Source organism: Macrobrachium nipponense, chromosome 1 (genome assembly GCF_015104395.2).
Source record: "Macrobrachium nipponense isolate FS-2020 chromosome 1, ASM1510439v2, whole genome shotgun sequence".
Taxonomy (NCBI): domain Eukaryota; kingdom Metazoa; phylum Arthropoda; class Malacostraca; order Decapoda; family Palaemonidae; genus Macrobrachium; species Macrobrachium nipponense.
In genome coordinates, this window is record NC_087200.1 from 61,010,515 (window position 1) to 61,032,525 (window position 22,011).

The 22,011-nt window shown below is 38.8% G+C and overlaps 1 protein-coding gene across 3 annotated transcripts in view; it reads right to left on the reverse strand.

The window, feature by feature from the left end:
- Nucleotides 1-325, reverse strand: part of LOC135219343 (WD repeat-containing protein 91-like) — a 299,064-nt gene extending 298,739 nt beyond the window's left edge. Inside the window, exon 1 of one of the 3 annotated variants that reach the window (XM_064256020.1) lies at nt 110-325. In XM_064256020.1, coding sequence (XP_064112090.1) covers nt 110-229 — 120 coding nt within the window. In that variant the 5' untranslated portion in view covers nt 230-325. The remainder of the gene's footprint in view (nt 1-109) is intronic. The other 2 variants (XM_064256021.1, XM_064256019.1) reach the window with 2 other exon arrangements.
- Nucleotides 326-22,011: the final 21,686 nt, after the last annotated feature.

Genomic DNA, 22,011 nt, shown 5'->3' on the forward strand with positions numbered 1-22,011 from the left:
TAAAGTTACAATTACATTGCAGTCTCCAAGGTTCATTGGTAATTGTGCGGAACTCAGGAGTCTTTCTTTACCTTAAGGTAGGTTACTCTAGCACTTATCCAGTACTTACCCTAAACCCTTTGTCTTTATCAGCCTTGAGGTCACTGTCCAACGACCTCAACGTAAAACTAAAACCGCGGAAAAGCAGATATTCCTTCACCAATTCGTCTAAATACTGAATGTGTGACATTGTTTATGTCCATCAGCTGATCATCTGTCAATTATTTCTCTAGGAAGCCTAAACGAGGTGCGTTAAGGTTAGGGGGCGTTTATTATTGTTATGAATTCGCCATTGTTATTATTTTTTACATGTAATGTTTCTTGCTTTTCTGAATAACGAAAAACTGACACTTTACTTATGTAAATTTGCCATACATCTAGATGACGGTATAGTTCAAATATGCATAAATAAATATTGCTAGAAGGTCTCTCACGGACACTAAATTTTCAAAAGGGGGTAATCTCTCTTTATATCGTGTCCTTATTCCTCTGATAGGGTCACGCAAGGTCCTTGGAGTCAAGTTTTTCGATTAGTTTCATAACGTGTGGAATGTGACGTTCCTCCCACTTCTCCCCCAATCCCCTCCTTATCGATCAGCTCGCAATGCTAACAACCGTTCTTTAGAAACTTATCCTATTTAATTCTGATATACTTTGTAATCACATAAATGAAGTAGAATCTCTCGATATTCCATTAATCGATTTCCAGTACAGGTTCTCTTGAACTGGTATTTAGTGAAACTAAGATGGCTAAATCAGTGGGGAAGGTGAGTGAAAAGGATTTGGGAATAGAGTAGACTGAAATTGCGAACGAAAGTAAAGTTATACATTAATCTAGAACTATATGTATTGCTACAATGGCATGCCTCTAGGATAGCTACAAATAAGAAAGCATTTTTAACAATATTTTTTTTCATTTTGTGAATAAGGGTTCAAGACACATCCCACAAAACCCAGCGGCATGTCAGAGTAAGAAATTATAGCATACATGGGAACTCGTGGAAGTTGAAGGCAGTGGCGATGGTGATAATGCAATGTCCCTGCTAAGCTATACCTTTGCACTAGGTTTTCACGGAATTCTTTATGCATATGGAAAAAATTGAGAGCAAACGATAATCATTTTTGGATTCTCTGAATCTGTGCCCCAAAGTCGGTAAAAGGGAAAGGGATGCCAATGTTGTGATGAAGAGAGTTCCTTGGATAAATGAGAATGGAGTATGGTTGAAATGTTTATGGAAAGAAGCTTGACCACTGGAAACGTGTGAATTTTAAAGAATAATATCTATTAGCCTATTAACATGGATTTTCAAAAGAAAAAATGTGAAACGGAGAGCAGTATGTGACCAGACGTGAGTTGAGCTCAAGTAGGCACCAGAAGAACTGAGAGATCCAGACCTGTCTAGATACGAACGCAGAGAAAAGGGATATACAACTCAGGAAAGATATAAAAATGGCACATGGAAGTGAGATGAACCTGCACGTAGGAAATGGACGAACTCTGGGTACTAAAGATTAAAGGTAGGCTACTGAGGTAGAAGAAGTAGATAACGAGTTTGTAAATTTCTAGGGCAGGGTTATATGGACAGCAGAGAGTATTTATGGGTACAGGAGGTCAGAAAGATGGAATGAGTAGTACCATCAGTGACGGAATGAGGAAATTTTGGGTTTATTGAATCATTTAGAAATCATTTGCAACATACAGGATAATGAATAAGGTAGTAGTTATAAATATGGAAAATTCCCCGGGGTTAGTGGGACTGCATTTGAGATACTGTGAAATGGTATGATAGTGTGATTGAGCAGCTAATCAGGGTTTGCAATGCATGTCTGGATAAAGAAACTGTCCTGACAGAATGCATAAAAAGGATAATTCCTCATGGTTTATAGGCAAAGGTAATAATAGATGTTACTGTAAGAATTATATATAGGATTTAAATGTAAAATTTAGAGGTGACAGAAGAGGTTATGTGGATCGAATGTTTGTCATAAAAGACCTATGTAAAAAAAAAAGTATGCAAGCCTGTGGCAAACATGGAAATAAAAAAGAAAATAAAAACTTAAGGTACAATTAACAGAGATGCAATACGGACGGTGTATGAATGTTTAGTATAGAGACGACAGGTTGCTGAGGGATGAGAAAATCTTACAATAAAAAGTGCAGCGTATGTTCGAATATGAATGGTAGAGTGCCTTAGGCTTCTTCTTCCCACCGTTACCCCTACATTAAGGGGTCGGTTGCCTGATGCGCCTTCTCCACTGCCTTCTAACAAAGGCAAACCTATTCTCTCCATTTCTTCCTTTACTTTATTTTTCCCTCTAATTCTCTGTCTCCCTCTCGATCTTCATCCCCTAACAGGTTCCTCTCAAGCCCTCTTTTACTCCCTCCTCGTCATCCATCATCAACACATGCCCATACCATCTCAATCGTGACTCTCTCATCACCTCAGTAATCTTTACTAAGCCTGCCCTTCTTCTCATTTTGTCATTTTCAAATCTCTCAAGCAGCGATATTCCCATAATCCATCTCAACATTCTCATCTCTGTTCTCTCAAGCTTTGCTTCCTCTTTTCCTTTTAGAACCCATGGCAGAGTGACTGATTAGGTGTGAAAGGTCTGAGACAAGGATGTGATATGTCTCCATAACTGTTCAGTAGCTCTAAGGATGGAGTCATGCAATTAGTAAATGGAACGACAGTTCAATAATGCATGTGGGTTTTTTTTAAACATATTTGAGCATGTTCTATTAGCCCAAATCCCCTTCTTTATGCTCTTCTCCAATGCAACCAAGTTTCAAACAGTCGCCAATTAGGAATTTCACTTAATTCACACTAAAGTTGTAACCTTATATACTTATCTTAGTGGAACCCTTGTGTATATTTCCCTTTTTCTCTTAAGGTATTACAGTTATCTGATATTCTCCGACACATCTCTAGAACAATCATGCACCCATGCCACTAGGTGTGTCCATTGAAAATGAGTGTTTATGTTAATTTTTCATGGAATTATTGTATACTAAGTCTATTTTGTATGAGGAATATAAATAACGATGCATATTTAAATGCACATTACTTCCGCTCATAAAGAATTTATTTGCTTTCATCGATTTTTTGGTATATTGTAGAGTACTTCAAATGGAATTTCACTCTTTTGGGCATTTTGCAATTTAAAACTATTATATAAACAGTCTCGTTAGCAAGAGATAAATCATTTGTTTGTTCGGAACTGTGTATAACAGCGATCTCCAGTTTGTGTATTTAATTACCCTCTACAGCTTCTCCTTTACGTGTGTTTGTTTGCATATAGATAGATTTAGACTTACGACCTCCTGTGTTTAGTTAAACACGTACACACACACACACCCACACACTTACACACGAGTAAAAGAAAATATATTTTTATGGAAATTCCTTTGACAAATTCGCTCACTACATTCTGATGCAATACTAGAATAAATTTTGCGAGTACGTTGGTACTAGTAATAGCTCCTGGTAGAGTTTAGGACTAATGCAGACTCGTATACGTGTGTTTTATATATCGAAAGAGGATCAAGGTTGTTCGAATGACGCTAGTAATGTTACAAAAATAAATAAATGAATAAATAAATGACTATTTTTTTATCCAACTATGATACGTTGTAAAGTTACGGGTACAGCCCACATACTGGGGAGACCCACTTATAGTGCTCCTATATAGTTATTCATTTGTTTATCATTTTTTTAAAGAATTTCATGAAAAGCAAAATTAGTTGCCAATACTTGGTTTACCATTTAGTAATGCTCATAAATAAAACAAAACACCTTTATATGATTTATGTGCGTGTATAATATACCTGTATATATGCATCTATATTGTATATATATATATATATATATATATATATATATATATATATATTATATATATATATATATATATATATATATATATATATATATATATATATATATATATATATATATATAGTGTGCATTGTGAAAATGCTAAAAACTTACCAAAATATTATAAGTCAGAGATAATGGTTAAGAAGAGAATGAATGAAGATGAGAAGAGTTGAGAGTAATGTACAGGATGAGAGTGATTTAGACAGTGGTGGGTGGGAATGAGTAAGTAGGAAGAATAAGGGTAAGACAGGCATAACTAAACCGGCCCCTACACTGTCAATAATATTGAAGTCAAGCAGATTTAATCAATATTCGGGGCCTTCAATCATTTGCCCTAACACTGCTCACTGACATTGACAATATACTATGCTCGTTTTTTTTTTCCATCTGACCACCCGTATGTGGTGTTTGCGTATGGTAACACTGCGTCCCGGGCTTTAAATAGTTACATTCAGCTTACATTTGTAAGAGTTACATAATAAAAATATGGAATGTTATTCCATATATATAAAAAACTAAAACTAAAGAGGTCAACCAGATTGCTTGCAGGAATGTGATCAGACCAGAGACGATAAGATGACATATACAACAAAGTAGGCTAAGATAACATGCCGTCACCTGTAGTCATTCATTTGTTTATAAACTTTAGTTCAAGCTTCCTGCTTGAGACAAACACCGCGACCTATAATTCAAACGACCTACGTGATTTCTAATGTGTCTCATTTTGTATGTATGTTCATATGTTCGAGCTACTGTCTGCTTCCTTTATGACTTGTAACCGAGATGATAGTGAGAACAGAACAGAATTAGCCATCATCATTGGCAGAAGCGATCAAGCCATCGTCATCAGAAGACCTGTACAAATTTCCTCTGAACTTCATCATGTAATCTCAGAGAATATAAGTATTTTTTTATACTTCGTGTTTTCTACTAGAACCTCACATCATTGCCGAATCATCATGAGTTTAACACATCGTCGTCATAACCAAAGAAGATAATACCAACTTCGTAAGTGATCTACAAACCCCAAGACACTCCAATGAGTATGGAAGTGCATAACCAACCGACTTAGCGGAAGATTATCGCAAGTCTAACATTACCTCATAGGGCGCCTTATTATACAAGGCAACAGCCCTAATATTGGTGGCAGACTAATACAAGACCTCTACAACGTCTTCTGAAGAAAAACCAGAATAATGAATAATGTATCATATCAGAAGTCAACGACGACGAAAGCAACAGATTCTTCAAGCAACTTAGTATCATCGTTTAGTGAGCGACTTCAGAAAACAACGAGAACTCTTCAACGTCTTCCGAAGAATAACGAATAATGTATCATCAGAAGTCATCGACGACGAAAGCAACAGATTCTTCAAGCAACTTAGTATCATCGTTTAGTGAGCGACTTCAGAAAACAACATGAACTCTTCAACGTCTTCCAAAGAATAATGAATAATGTATCATATCAGAAGTCACGACGACGAAAGCAAGAGATTCTTCAAGCAACTTAGTATCATCGTTTAGTGAGCATTTCCGGCACTTCAAGAAACAAACCGAAAGCGTCTTCAGCATCGGATCGTCAAGGACTCGAATCATCCAAACAACGTGCACGGGGGAAACTCAAGCCAAACCAGGTCATCCGCTAAACAGAAGGAGGGCCAAGGCCGTGTGTCGTTATCGGAACACCGTGACTTCCCGCAAAATCAAGCTAAGTACAACCTTTTTATTCATTTGGAGTAACTTTGAGTGTTTCCTTTGCAGGTCGAATTTCGTTATTCCTGTGGCTGAAGTTACGAGACATTCTTAATCTTACTTTTTTACAGAAATTATCTACATCATTGAGATTTCGCCACTGCGAGTTTTTATCTTTGAGTTTCTGTTTCCAGAAGTTCTCCTGAAATATCATATAATATACTGTGTTAATTTTATCATTTTGGGTGATTATTAATCCTTTACGTAACAAATCATATTAAACAGTGAATATGCGTTTACGCAGTGGACGTCTGTATTTATACAGATGCATGGATAGGGTCATTAGGCACCGTAGTGATTGGAAAACACACAAAAACAAGTGGAACACCCGTACAAATCTAGATAAATTAGAGGTAACACTATTTTGGGTCAAACAATAAAAGCTCCTTTGCAAAGTCCCGATCGCAGTTTCAGCTTTTAGTTATGCGTAAAATATCGAACCTCAGTGACTCAACTTAACTTTAAAAATACAGCTGGATTGCAAGGAATAACATGTCTATAAAAAACTTTCATTAGGAAATGCGCTGACCAGGATCCCTCACTATTTCAAATTTTAGCAAAGAATGAAGTAAACAACAGCAAGTACAAACAGTTAATATTGAATGCAGTGGAGATAACTTGTCTTAATAGTAATCGCTCAGTTCCTAATAGTTCGTCATTCATATGTTCCTTGCTTTATACATAACCAACAACAGAATGCTAAAAACACACAATACGTTGCCGATGGTAAACAGTAGCCCTAAATATCAGAATCAAACAAACCGTGCATAAGCAAACTTGGTTACTGTGTCATCTAGTCAATGGTCAGGGTCAGTTAAATCTGTCGAGTGTTCAAAGCATAGCACATTCCACATAAGCGACTTCAGCGGAGAGGAAAACGATGTTGGATCATTTATGCCTTACCTTTTCTTTATGCCAATACCTTTTTAATTTAAAAAGGAATTTTCCTATGAATCACACGACCGTATCAAGTAATCAGAGCAGGTCCTCGTAATTTTAATACAATAAGTTATTATAAGTAGTGGTGGATTAAGCCCGACTGTATGCGCCGTAAAAATTAGAATATCTTGTTTTATTCCTTTAGTACACATAATATCCTGTATTTAAGGATTCGCCGTCTGTTGTTCGAACTTCCCTATTGAGAAGTCCAGATAAGCGAGCGCTTACAGATATACCTCTATAGTTATAAAAAACATTGATCTGTATCTAGCGTAATTGTAAGATATCCATTTAGGGGTATACAAAATATTATCTTACCTCCTGCAAAATAAGGCGTGTTTATCAAAGGAAAATTCTATAAACCTTCAAACATATTAAAATCCGTTTGAACAAAAAGAGACAGTTAATCAAATAATAACTTATATAGAGGAACAAATCATTTGTCTCATAAATCGTGATATTGTTCAACGACCCAACAGAACTCTCCCACAACCGCAGTCGCAGTTTGCACGCAAAATCTCGAGACGCATGCACCCTCGAATGTCTTAGTGCGTGTAAAAAGACTTTGCTGGGATCTGAAATTTTAATCCTTCCCGACACTCTGAAATATAACGATTTCCGCGAACTAAGCCCTAGACATGGTTGACTCGCAGCAACAAGTTAATCTAGTAATCCACAAAACCTATACATATAAATATCGCTTTTTTTTATTGTTGCTAATTTTTAATCACGCCCAACCAGTCGTAGATGAATTTCTCTTATACTCTATCTAAAGTAATATCTGTAAAGTCATTCAAGCAGAGGTGATTCAGCAGAAATTTTTTTTATCTTTTATCTGAATACCAGGAAGTTTCTCCACTAGCGAGTGATCTCTGGGAGAAAAACGGATGTCATTGAAAACAAAATACGGTCTAAGGACAAACATAAAGCTATATACGTACCTTCGTATAGACTCCAAATGAAATTTCAAAATAGAGATAAATGACGAAGTTGAAAAATGTTAGTAATAGGATAAGCCCATATAATTTTTCCCTCAAACGTCATGCCATAAAAGATCGGACTTGGTGTATCTGCGTAGATTTCTGTCACTTAAACAAGGAAACGACTCCCAATAGTTTCCAGTGCCATGTACCGACGACATCTTATCTCTGTTAGGTTAGAATAAATTTTTCACCAGCTTGGACTTGCTTAAAGGCTTTTACCAGATACCATTACCTATGTGATTGTACCTCATACACCGTTTTCAGCACACTCAGGGGACATTTTCAATTTTTACGTATGCCTCCGGATTACGTTGCGCCCCAATTACAATATAGTGTTTGGAGACTTTTAGGGGATACCCTACATGCCTATATGGTTGATCTTGTAATCTTTTCTAACACCTTAGAAGTACATTCACATAAACTAGAGCTAGTGCTATAGAGACTCAGAAAAATAATCTCAGAGTAAAATATCTAAATGTGAGTTTTTAAAAACCGAACATGTTTATCTAGGTTTTATGTGTCTAGTCAAGGTCTTAAGTAGTCCATGGTAAGGTGTCGGCTATCCATAACTTTCCGGTACCTATTAACGTAAGGGGGATACAGCACTTTTGCGCTGTAGTGGGTATTACAATCGTATGTAAATATGTAACTCTTCAATCATGACAGCTCCTTTAACAGATCTTACGAAGAAGGGCGTAGATTTATTATGGTCTAAAAAGCATCAACAGGCGTTTGATAACTTAAAAGCAGAATAATGCAGCTCACCTAACTTAAAAATCCCTGATTTAAATAAGGAATTTTCTTTTTATTGCAACAGACGCCTCAGACCAAGGGGTAAGAGGGGTACTACTTCAGCAATATGATAAACAGTTCTTCCCTATAGCTTTTTATTCACGTAAACTAAAGCCCTCTGAAAGTAAATATGCAGTAATAGGCAAGGAAGGGCTAGGTATCGTTAACTCACTAGTACATTTCATGTTCATAATCTACAGCTATACTGTTAAAATCCTTACTGACCATAAGTCACTTACCGAGTTTTTCAAAGGCTTTAATCATAGTCCCAAAGGAACTCGGCGACATATGATCATTCAGGTCTTTGGAGCCAAGTTAAGATATCTACCTGGGAAAGCAAATATCATAGCTGACGCATTATCCTGCAATCCCGCACCATACTGCAAAGAACCATTAATAGGACTAAAAGATAGAGAAACATCTGTGCCTATTGTTAAAACCGTATCTAAACAAGAAAATTCATTAACCAAAGAGATCGCGAGCATTGAATATCTGGGTTGGAGCGCCGAACTGTTACAAACTGAACCAAGCAAGAGTCAACAGCAATAAGCAAAACAATAAACACTTCGAACGGTAACAGGGTCAACATCAATAAGCAAAACAATAAACACTTCGAACGGTAACAGGGTCAGCAGCTAAGCAAAACAATAAACACTTCGAACGGAAACCCTAAAGCAAAAATATATTTAAAGTATGTGTATCAGAATTATGTAATCAAATGTAATATTATATGTAGGTCCGTGACGAGGAAAACCTGAAGAACAGAGCAGATGATTAACGACCAGGTAGTAGTAATAATCTCTTTCATACCAATTGTCCTAAACTGGTTGCATTCCGTCATCCAGGGTCCTCTATTATGTCACAGAAAGCCAAATCACTATTTTACTGGCCTACAATGCTTACAGATATAAAAAAGCACATAACTAATTGTAACACGTGTCATGAAAACACGGGACACACTAAGATACCTGTCAGTTTAAGAGCCTATCACGTGCCAAATCAATCCTTGAAAGAATACACGTAGAATTATTAACAAAGTTAAGAGTCTGACAGAGCAAATAAACACTTCTTCATGTTAATAGTTCCCCTTGACACGTTATATAGAATTAATAACACTAAAAACAAACACTGCAATTGAGTTCGCTAGGAATATTTATGAGTGCTAAATCAGTAAACATGGAATTCAACACATGATAATCTGACTCGGGTGGTGTAAAATCAATAATCTCCTTAACTCGTTGTGTGAATTCCTTTCCATTAAGAAAACCAATACTATATTTTATCACCCAGAGTCAATAGGCTTGGTAGAACAGATAAATAAAAAAGTGTCATGTCTTACGAGTTACAACTCGTGATATTGGATCCGAACTGGATTATAGCGGTTCTCACGGTTTTTAATACCTTTATCATTCATATCTTGTATCTATAGAATTGATACCGCAAGTAGCCTTATACGGTACGCCGCTAGAACACTTTTCCACGTATTCAAGCCAACCATTAATTTATCAAATATATATAAAAGAAAATTATATAAATAAATAAATATAGAAAATAAAATAAATATGGATACAAGTGGAGTCGATATAATACACTCCGTAAGAAGTCGGAAGGGTTACAAATTATAATAAAAAAAGGAATCACGATAAAATCAATAAGCAAAACGTAACCATAGATTAATTAAATATCCAAATATATATGCGTAAAGATTTGAACTCTAACTTAATTAACGCTTTAGTAATGACAAATAAGCTAAAAGTTCAAACACATATCAAAACCTACTGACATATTGTCTGTCCCGGTGATTTATATTCGTAGTCAATGAAAAAAAAATAAGTAAATAAATAAAATAAAATAAAATAAAATAGATTTTAAAGTCAGGAAGTCTAGAAGTGAAAATGTATATCTATGGAATAATCCTATATGGATCTTACAGGGCAAATATATATAGAATTTGTATGGAAACCTTTTTTCATTAGTTTGAATAAGGAATATCTAATTTAACATAATTACATTTATTTACAATCATGCAGATTTCAAACATGAAACTAATATATTATTCAATTTTGGTACTGTTTTTTTCAGACATTCTTCTCGTGTGGATGGAGTATTAAAACAAAAAAATATCATTTGAAAGTACTAAAGTCATATTTATTACAGCAAGTAACGTAACGCATAAGCTGGCTGAGAGCAATCTCCTGCCAGGTGATGAGGTCATCAGTCTAGAAGGTGTCTGGCACGTTTGCCGTATCAGCATTGTTCCTTTTATCCTCAATAAACCGCTTGCAAAGCAGGTTGACTGGAGAGAGGAATGCTTAGCTCGTGAACTTCACATGTGGTTCATGGGTCACGATGACATGGCATAGCCATAACCTATTCTTATCCGCATTGCAATGCAAGCTTGGTTAAGGAATTGCAATCGTTTTAAAATTAATAAACAAAATAAGCAAATAGAATCCTACAACAACAAAACAAAATGAATTAATTTTTTCTGAACCTCATAGACAATTAGAGTCAATAAATCAGCTTATGACATTGGTAAACGGACATTTAGAAGTATCAAGTCATGGATATGAAATATTTACTTGCAACATTAGTCTATTACAATTCAAGTAAATCACATTCATGGGAAAATGTCACATTTTCTTGAAAAACCCAAAGTTTATATAGAAATTAGTTACATAGCGAGTTCTTTCGTTGCATCTCCTGCCTATTAAAGTTTAAAAAATTAACCTCAGAGGATGCGCGCGACAAAATTGAATATGAAACTTTTGTTAGGGGCACATAGGATCGGATTTTATCACAACTTAATTTCAGTAAACATAGAGAAATACAGAATCATGATTAATATTCTCTTTGACTCTAATGTTGCCTGGCAATTTTACAAACAGCTCCGTTTCACACTTCTTTGTCTAGTAACTTACTACCAGTAATATCGAATTTTCTTTGAGATTCGTATTGATATCTGTTTATTTTTTATAATTATGGATATTTTTACAGTCATCATAGACGTGGATAGGTTCACTCATTGTTAATGCCATGGATAAAAAAGTTTGTATAGCTGACTCTTTTGAATTCCATAAAATATCAGCAAATTCATGTGGGTTAAGTCTGGTTCTAAATGGCTTTCTCCCTCCCGTATTTGATGTTGTCTGAAATTACTTTGCCCTAGTGACAAGTATAATTTCACTTGCAGGCTGATTAATGGAACCTGGTTACAGTATCCTGCAGTACGAGAGTTTCACATCGCAACTTCAAAAAATCATTCGTCGCTGCGGACGACTGCAGTCAAGTAACAACTGCCTACAATGTGAAAGGAATAAGCACCATCATAAGTGAACAAGCTTATTTCTTGGACTTCTTTGACCGACAACCGTATCCCGTCGTTAATCTCGTTTTAATGCAGAATGCTCCGGCGGCTGTCGGAAATCGACTACAAAAGGGACATACTTCCGACAATTACGACCAGAAGGATATTCAACTCTACGTTGCTGGCGAAGGACTTGTGCTGGGGATGATTTTATTCATCGCGAACATATTTGTGTGGCTTAGGATGCAGAGAACAAGTATGAGGCCGAAATAGAACGCTGGACCCCGCCAGGCAATTTTCCCCTTGTTTTAACCATTTGGAATTGGCCGTTTCATTTGGCTATAGGTGGTTGTCTGGAACTGTGTAATGGACGAAAAGTTGTTCGAACGCTAGTTAAATGTGTAGTAGTATAACCTCGGTCATGTATCCTATATATAAAGTATCATGTATCCTATATATAAATGATCATAAATAACAGAGTCGAAATATATCTTTGCGTGTACGCACTAGGAATCTATATATAAATGATCATAAATAACAGAGTCGAAATATATCATTGCGTGCACACACTAGGAATCTATTTAAAGTGCACATATATTAATCATAATTATATAGATAAATCAGGTAGCCTATAATCAATCTGTTACCTTTTATCTTACCAATAACTGCAGATATATAACAGTTAGCATAAAAATCAACGAATCAATCAGCATAAACATTAATAATTTTTATCAATTCATATATGAATTTTTATCAGTTAAAATATGATTTTTATCATGTTAATCTTTATTCTATGCGATTATCAGAGTACATTAGTATTTTCTGTAGCATATGTATCTTAAAGAGATGAAGTGAAAAACTGTATCAGTATATATCACGTGATCACTATTATTTACAAATATCATCATATGCATATTATGTTTTATATCTTATTACTTGAATCTGTATTTGTATACACCATGAATTTTTTTTTTACTTATAAGTATTTTCTATATATCTATATATATTCACATAGTGTCTGTATCACACTCCTATAAGTCAAATGCAAGTCAAGCTTGAGTAATATTCAGTGGTTGGTTTTGGTAGCTGACCGAGCTTTTATGTAAGAGTTACATAATAAAAATATGGAATGTTATTCCATATATATAAAAAACTAAAACTAAAGAGGTCAACCAGATTGCTTGCAGGAATGTGATCAGACCAGAGATGATAAGATGACGTATACAACAAAGTAGGCTAAGATAACATGCCGTCACCTGTAGTCATTCATTTGTTTATAAACTTTAGTCCAAGTTTCCTGCTTGAGACAAACACCGCGACCTATAATTCAAACGGCCTACGTGATTTCTAATGTGTCTCATTTTGTATGTATGATCATATGTTCGAGCTACTGTCTGCTTCCCTTATGACTTGTAACCGAGATGGTAGTGAGAACAGAACAGTATTAGCCATCATCATTGGCAGAAGCGATCAAGCCATCGTCATTAGAAGACCTGTACAAATTTCCTCTGAACTTCATCATGTAATCTCAGAGAATATAAGTATTTTTTTATACTTTATGTTTTCTACTAGAACCTCACATCATTGCCGAATTATCGTGAGTTTAACACATCATCGTCATAACCAAAGAAGATAATACCAACTTCGTAAGTGATCTTCAAACCCCAAGACACTCCAATGAGTATGGAAGTGCATAACCAACCGACTTAATGTAAGATTATCGCAAGTCTAACATTACCTCATAGGGCCCCTTATTATACAAGGCAACAGCCCTTATACATTCAACACTAATAACAATATCCTATTTCGAATATTAACGGTGTAATTCGCATACATTAAATTATTAAAACACTTTTTTTACCTAAAACTTACACATAGCGTAACTATCTAAAGCCGGGACGCAGTGTTACCATACACAAACACCACAGGCGGGTGGACAGATGGAAAAATAAAGAAAGAAAGAAAAAAAAAGTGTATAGTCATTTCTCACTGGTACTTCACAGGGGCAACATCATGGTTTCTGACGAGGATTTATTTTATATATACGTTGGTTTTCTATTTTGAGAGGAGAAAACCAAGAAAAAGAAGTGGATGAATGATTGGTTTAAAAAGAGACATTTACATACACATGAAAACCTGTTAGCTGATCTTAGATTCAGAGAACCTCCTGATTTCACAAATTTTCTTTGCTTAGATGGAGCAGGGTTTGATGGACTTTTGACTAGGGTAAATCCGTTAATAGAAAAGAAGGAAACACATTTGAGAAAGAGTATTCCAGTAACTCAAAGATTGTCGGTCACTCTTCGTTACTTGGCCACTGGCAGTACATTTGAATTGAAATTTGTAAGTGTTATGTCTTCTCAGTCAATCAGCAAGATAGTTCTAACCTTCGTCGTGGCAACGCTATTTGGCAGCGATGAAAACTCCGCTGGCTGATGAAGAGGTGGATCGAGTTACACAGCAGATATATGATGCGGTAATTCACTTAAAAATATGAAAAGTTAAAAGGATTAATAGAGTATGGTCTAAATATTGCCTGTTAAAGAGAGAGGTCTATTCTCATACAATATTAATGAATATGGTTAAATTAGAGCTGGAGGTTCGTTCGGTTATTTATGAAAAAGACCTTGAATCTTACTTTCAATAGCAACACCTTTCATAAAAAGGCAGAAGACTGACCCAGGCCAATACCAAATTGTATTTATCACAAGGGAATAGTTTTTCTTTATGTGTTTTGGACTCTCAACAGTCTACAAATAGCGCTGCAGGGTCTAACCATAAAATTAATCAGGCCTTATACATTGTTTATTCGTAATCTGGTCCGAGCGGCTGCGACCGTTCCCAGGCAAAATCCAGCGGCGAACTGTCATCAGATCGTTGGTTACCTGTCCACACGTGCGATCACTTGTCAGTCGATCGAAAAAACTTTAGGTAATTTCATCAGTTCATCGGTTCTGGTGAGTAAACTGACTCCGCCCACAAACTGTCGTCCTCACGTACGTTTTAACGTTAGTTTCGATGAACTGAAAAGTGTTTATACCTAAATTTAGGATACATTGGATTTACTTGTTTTTGATTATTGATACGGAAGTCAGAATAATATATATTTATAATTCTGTCATTATTCCATAGGAAAAATAATAGTGTATAATCAAGGCAGAAAGTGACAGCATCATTCTTGAATGTCTTGTAGATTTCATTGAATTCTATATGAATGGGACTTTGCTTTGGCACAATCCAAAGGCTATCGTAACAGATTAAGCTTATGTATGTTTATTTGTGTTTATAAGCCATATATGCAAGACAGGTTTTCAATGAGAATAAAATATTTATTATGACAAAATAATGTAAAACAAGAAAGGCCTAGTATATGCGTCTATTCATGATTATGCACCATTTAATTCCTTTTAAAATGAGAACATAATATTCTACTTTCTGACGAAACAAAATCAAACAAAATTAGACTATATATGTTGCTTCATTGCTTGCATCTCAAAGAAGTTCGCTTTGAAATGAAATTAGACTAATCAAGCACTAATGAAACACAGGAAGATATAGTAGTACACTAAGGATTTTCATTTACTATAACACGTCATAAGAAAGTCAATTTTAAAACGAAAACAAATCAGTATTAACCCTTTTAATGAAATATTAAAAAAAATATGAGGCCTGTAAGAGTCAACTTTGAAACGAAAGAAAACGATTACGAACTTAATCATCTTTCCATGAAACTCTTCCTCCAGTCATTTATTATTTAATGAACATTATGAAAGTCCTAGGAGCCAAATTCAAACCCAACAAATTCACACGGGAGTATTTAATTCGTTTTTATCTACTCTTTCACTGGACGTCTTACTTGACGTTTATGTTTTTTTTATGATGTCAGCAAGTCAATTACTGCCAGACCTTCATGTATTGACGCTGTGGATGCTACGGAGGACTGAAGAAACGGCCTGTATCTTTAGTGGCGACGATTTGCCTGCACAGTCCGACTGCACACTTATAACTGTGCAGACATAACTGAACATTAGTGGCAGGCTTTAGCTGGGTAACGTTGCAGCAACGTTCCCTGAATGTCAAACATCCACCAACCTATTTACAACCCGTTTGCAACGTTGCAATTACCTTCGGTGCTGGGTAACGTTGCAGCAATGTTCCCTGAATGTCAAACATCCACCAGCCTATACTTACAATCCATTTGCAACGTTGCTGCAACGTTTCCTGAATGTCAAACATCCACCAACATACTTACAACCCATATGTAATGTTGCAAATACGTTCGTAGTCTAAAGAGAGCTTTAGATTTGGGTTCAGTTCTTTGTTAGAGAGATTCATACACAACCCTCGTTATAGTTGTTGTTCCAATCACTTATTTCAATGAGTCTTTTCAGTTGTTGATCAAGGTGCTGAACTAATTTGTTTATCTTTAATCTCAAATTATTATAGATTCTGTTCATGAGTACTGGTACCCAATCCGTGGAATCCTATTCATGAAATTAAATCTTTCAGCTCGTAATTTCTTGAAATTATTGAATTCTAACCTTCTGTTTATTGAGAGAAATTACACATGGCCCATTGAAGGGGATTCCCTATTCACTCGTCATCGTGGTAATAAGGACTTGGGAATGACTTGTTCTTGCAGACTCTCTTGCGGAAACTCGTCGAAGTCGGATACTGTGTGCTTCCACTAATGTCCTGTGTGTGTGTGTGTGTGTGTGTGTGTGTGTGTGTGTGTGTGTGTATATATATGTGTGTGTGTGGTGTATATATATATATATATATAGTATAATATATATATATATATATATATATATATATATATATATATCTATATATATATATATATATATATATATATATATATATATATATATATATATATATTATATATATATGTATGTATATACTGCTTTAATCAAGGGTTGCTCTTTGACGGCTACAGTGTGTAACACGAGTGTATGCACATATTTTGCGGAATGAAAGATAAAGTTTCTTTGAAGTGGCTAGGTTTTGGAGGGTAGGCTAGGCGGGTTGAGTTATCCCACCACCCTTAGTGGCACCTTGTACCGCCAACCCGACCAGGCAGATATGTTTGCTTGGAGGGTGGGCCAGGACTAGAGAGTTCCTCTGTTGCTACGTATGTAACAAGACCAGATCGGTAGATTCGATTTTGGAGGGTTGAGTTAGATTCTAGGTGTCCTCTTCGTAACATCCTTATAGGAGCCATCTTAGTCTACCTGACCAGATCTTTACCGATTTTGGAGGGTTAGGTTGGGATCTTAGTTGAGTGCAGTTTTCTCCCCCCCCCCTTTTTTCGTAAGTACTTCCAATAATTCCTTATCAATTATTTTATTATTTTATGAATTAATTTTGTTGAGTTTAGCCTGGGCCATTGCTCCCTTTAGGGTGTCAGTTGGCCTACCGTCTTCTGCCCCCTTTAGTAGTAGGCTAGTTAACGGCTTCTCGAGAAGTGGTATTCACTGATCAGTTGCTGTGGCCAGGCGATCACGACTCGTCCACTCTCCTCCAGACATCCCCCCCTCCCCCGTCCTGGACTCGTTCTGGCGCTGCTTTGTTAGCTCGCTGCCCAAGTAATCCTACCGATGAACAACAGCTAGAGCGTAGAGCACGGTCCTGGGGATTAGTCAGAGGAAATTGGGGGATTAGTGGATAATGTAATCTCTGTTGGTATGTCTCCGGTCCTGTGTTTATTCCGACGAGGTGTGGTCTACCAACACACCCGCCAGGAGGCTATATGCCGGAGTTTATGTACCGCTGTTCTGCCGCTCTATTTTCCGTCCTTCTATAGTGTTATCGCTGCTTCCCCACTCCAGTGGGGGCGGAACTAGGCTTTGAGATGCGTTTCTAATTGACTTGGAACTACTACTCTTCTCTGGTGCAATCAGATTCAGGCTTAGGTTTTACCTATTTTCCCTGTTCTGCTTGTTCACGCCAACCCCGCCGGTTATAGCTATTGTGATAACGAGATTATGGATTCCGGAGTAGGCGGAGACATTCAGAGCTTAATATTAAGAAAATTTATTATGTAGCCTCTGTTGGTATGTCTCCGGGCCTGTGTTAATTCTGGCGAAGTGTGGTCTACCATCACATGCGCCAGGATGTATATACCAGAGTTCTATGTACCGTTGTTCCCACCACTGTTTTCCGTATTCTATGTTATCGCTGCTGCCCACTCCGGTGGGGGCGGAACTAGGCTTAGAGAATGAGCTTCCAATTGGTTAGGAATTGCTACTCTACTCCGGTGCGATCAGACTCAAGCTTAGGCTTTGCCTTGTTTCCCTGTTCTGCTCGTATCAGGCCAACTCCGCCGGTTATAGCTTTGGCGATACCCAGAGTATGGATTCCAAAGCAGGCGGAGACATCCAGAGCTTTATTAATAACAAGTAAGTTGAAGATTATAGTTGATATTACCTTTAGCTAGTTAAGTAGTAACTAGTTTAAGTATACACATACCGCCGGAAATAACTCCGGCGGCATTATTTGACGATACTCATGTATCTTTCCAACTTACAGATGGTTCGCTGCCAGGAGGTGGGGTGCCCAGCCATCCTTTAAAAGCCCTATGGGCATGAGGTCTGCCGGTCTCATGCCAGCTGCGCTGTCCAACTGGAGGGACTCTTGGTCTGGCATCCAGAAGCCTGCGTGGTGTGTTATGGCCTCGTTAGGAACGTGACAGATGAGTCGATAGGTAGCATCCTCGCCTCATTGTTACTCTGAATTTTATGTTACACATATCGATTGCGCATAGTCAAACTAGATAACGAGGAAAAGTCCCTGGCACCAGGGAACCTGATTTGATTATCTCTCACAAGTTGATCTGATGCTCAAGGCCTCCTCGCTGTCGACCCTTAAGGCCTGGGTTTGGAAGGAACGTCGTATCCGGCCAACCCTACTTGCTGTCGGAGGAGATGTGCTTCCTCCTCTACCCAAACACTAAGGTTTCGGCAGCAGTAGCGGCGGAGGTAGCAGCTCCCATTATAGAGCGGATCCGCCAAGAGACCCAAGCCCCTCTGGAGGACCAAGAGGGCTTGTGCGATGATATGACGGAGGAGGTGGCAGCCATCAGCCTACACCGGGAGCCCATGGCCATCGAGGACCAGGAGGAAGGTAGGGAGGTAAGTGAGGCAGGTAATCATTGGGCTAACGTTCTCTCCTTCAGCCCAACTCCTTCTTCTCCTTCTTCTTTTCAGGGCTTCTCTGGGAAGTCCACAACCTTTGGGAAGGTCGGGCTCGGTAATTCCCACGATGAAAACCTTGAAGACGAAGTCTCTGCTGAAGGCGGTTAGACCAGCCAAGCCTTCTCCGGCAGGCTCCACCAGGTCGTCATTGGCCCCCAAGCCTTCGACTTCCTCGGTCAAAGCTACTCTCCCACCCAAGGGGTTGAGAACTAAGACTTCTAAAGCCAGACCGACAGAGTCCGGCTTCGACCAGGAGGCTTTCGCCACTCTTCTCTTGAAGAAGATGAGCAAAGTAGTGGATTCGAGACTTCAATTGAAGTCCACTCAACTCGCCTCGGGCCTAGAGACATCCGGACAGTCCATCCTGTCTCTGGCCCAAAGGTTACAAACCCAGGAGGAATTGGTGGCCGGATTTATCCAGTCTGGAAGCACACCGCAGTCCTCTGCGGTGACGGACGCATCCAAGCTCCCACCATTTGAGAATAGCAACCCATGATGGTTGGCTCTACATGCCCCATTTTCAGAGGGCAGGCTTACAATTGAGGGTTTCAGAACCCGACCTGTGGAAGACTATGAGTTCTTCCCGCCAGGCCAACAATTCCCCTTCCCGGGCTACGCTAGGCTAGCCGAGGAAGCGTTGGTCAGGGTAGACAAGGTCCTGAAAGAGACAGTGATCTACCCTAGAGATCAGGCTCAGTCAGCATGGGTCCGCACCCTTACGGAATGGGAGTGCGTCAACACCAAGTTGACGCCTCACAAAGGTTGCTATACCATGTTCGTAGCGCCGGATAATGTCCCGACACCTTGCACATCAAAGATCGCAGAATTGACACTGCAAGCCGGAATGGAGGATAAACCCATGCCTCAGCTGAAAGAGATGGAGGCTACCTCCTTGCTCTTTCCCGGAGATCTGGAGTGTTGGGTTGGCGCTCCGGCAACGTTCACAGTGGGCAAACTCGACCTGGAGTGTGCCTTCACACAATTCAGTGAACGTTTGCCTAGAATTCCAGATACCATGATAAAGGCGGAATTCGAAACAAGAAGTAGGCTGAGCAGGTCAATTAACTTAGTCACCACTGCAGAGTTGACAGCTTCTGTCTTTGCAGAGGAACCTCTATTCCGGGTCCTGACAAAGTTGCTGCTGCAGGCTTATCAATCGGACCTGTATGATTTCATAGTGGCTAGATGAGCCTGCAGGAAGCATGTCTTTGCTAATGCCTCCATCAGGCATGAGCCTAACAAGCTCATAAAGCCATCGATCTGGGGGGCCAACCTCTTTCCAGAGGACATGGTTAACAGCATCCTCAGCGAGGCGGCTAGGGCTAACCAGAACCTTTGTGTCCGCTGGGGACTTCCCTTCAAAAGGAAGTTCGAGACCCCGGGACCACAAACCAAAAGTAGGAAGAGGCCTAGGAAGTATCAGCCTTTCCAGACCTCTCAGTCTCAAGCAGTGGTACAAGCAGTTCCTGTCTCCCAAATGAATAAGCCTTCGACATCTAAGGCACAACCACAACAGCAGTTTGTTCTGCTGCGGAGTCAACCAACTCAACAGCCCTCGAGTTCGGCAGCCGTTGTGACTTCCCCAGCCTTCAACGCCTCCTTTGAAACACAGGGGGCGTTTCGAGGCTATAATAGGCACGCGAGGTGTAGCAGAGCAAGAGGTGCTTATCGGCAGAGAGCTGGCTCTAGAGTTCTCTTAAGAGGCAGAGGCTTCAGAGGAGGCAGAGGAAGTAAGACCTCAACCAGTCAATGAGTCTCTCCAGGTAGGCGGGAGACTGTACCTCTCCCGGGACCATTGGACCTTCAGTACGTGGGCCCACAGTATTGTATCGAAAGGTCTGGGGTGGAGATGGAAAAAAGGGCCTCCTCCACCAGTCAGTTTCCATCAGATTCCAATGGCAGACTTTCTAGACTATGCCAAAGACCTTCAAAAGAAGGCAATAAAGAAAGTCAGCCACCTGAAATTTCAAGGACGTTTGTTCAGTGTACCGAAGAAGGACTCGGACAAACAAAGAGTGATTCTAGACTTGTCCCGTCTCAACTCATACATTCAATGCGACAAGTTCCGCATGCTAACCATCTTGCAGGTGCGGACCTTACTTCCCCATGGGGTCGTCACCACCTCTATCGATCTTACAGACGCTTACTATCATGTACTGATAGCAAGAAACTTCTCTCCATACCTAGGCTTCAAACTAGGAAAACAAGCTTACTCATTCAGAGTCATGCCATTTGGGCTCGACATAGTGCCCAGAATATTCACCAAACTAGGAGAGATAGTAGTGCAGGAACTAAGAGCTCAGGGGGTGATGTTAGTGGCTTACCTAGAAGACTGGCTCATTTGGGCAACCAACGACGAGGAATGTCGCAAGGCAACAGCCAAAGTAATAAAATTCCTAGACTACCTGGGTTTCCAGATAAACAAGGAAAAGTCCAGTCTCATTCCTGTGTCTTGCTTTCAATTGTTGGGAATTCAATGGGACCTAACCACACACAAACTATCTCTTCTGCCAAAGAAGTGCAGAGAGATAGCAAAAGCTATGAGACAATTCCTCAAGAACAAACGGGCTTCTCGTCGTACCCAAGAGAGAATCTTAGGTTCACTTCAGTTTGCTTCAATAAAAGATGTTCTGTTGAAAGCCAAACTGAAGGATATCAATCGGGTATGGCGGAAAAGAGCCAACAACAAGTTCAGATACAAAATCTCCTTGATTCCGCCAATACTAAGGAAAAGACTCCGCCCATTGACAGAAGTCTGGAGTCTTTCCAAATCAGTGCCACTACAATTTCCCTGCCGTCTCTGATAGTCCACACAGACGCCTCTCTGAGCGGATGGGGGCCTACTCTCAGTACAAGAAGGTTCAAGGAACATGGTCGACAACATTCCGCCAGTTCCACATCAATGTACTAGAGGCAATGGCCAATTTTCTGACCTTGAAATGACTAGATCCAGCCAGGAACATTCATATCAGACTAGTCTCGGACAGCGCAGTGATAGTTTATTGCATAAACAGAGGAGGCTCCAAGTCGAGCCAAATAAATCATGTGATGATTGCAATCTTTTCGTTGGCAATGAAACATCATTGGGACCTGTCAGCCACTCACCTGGCAGGAGTACA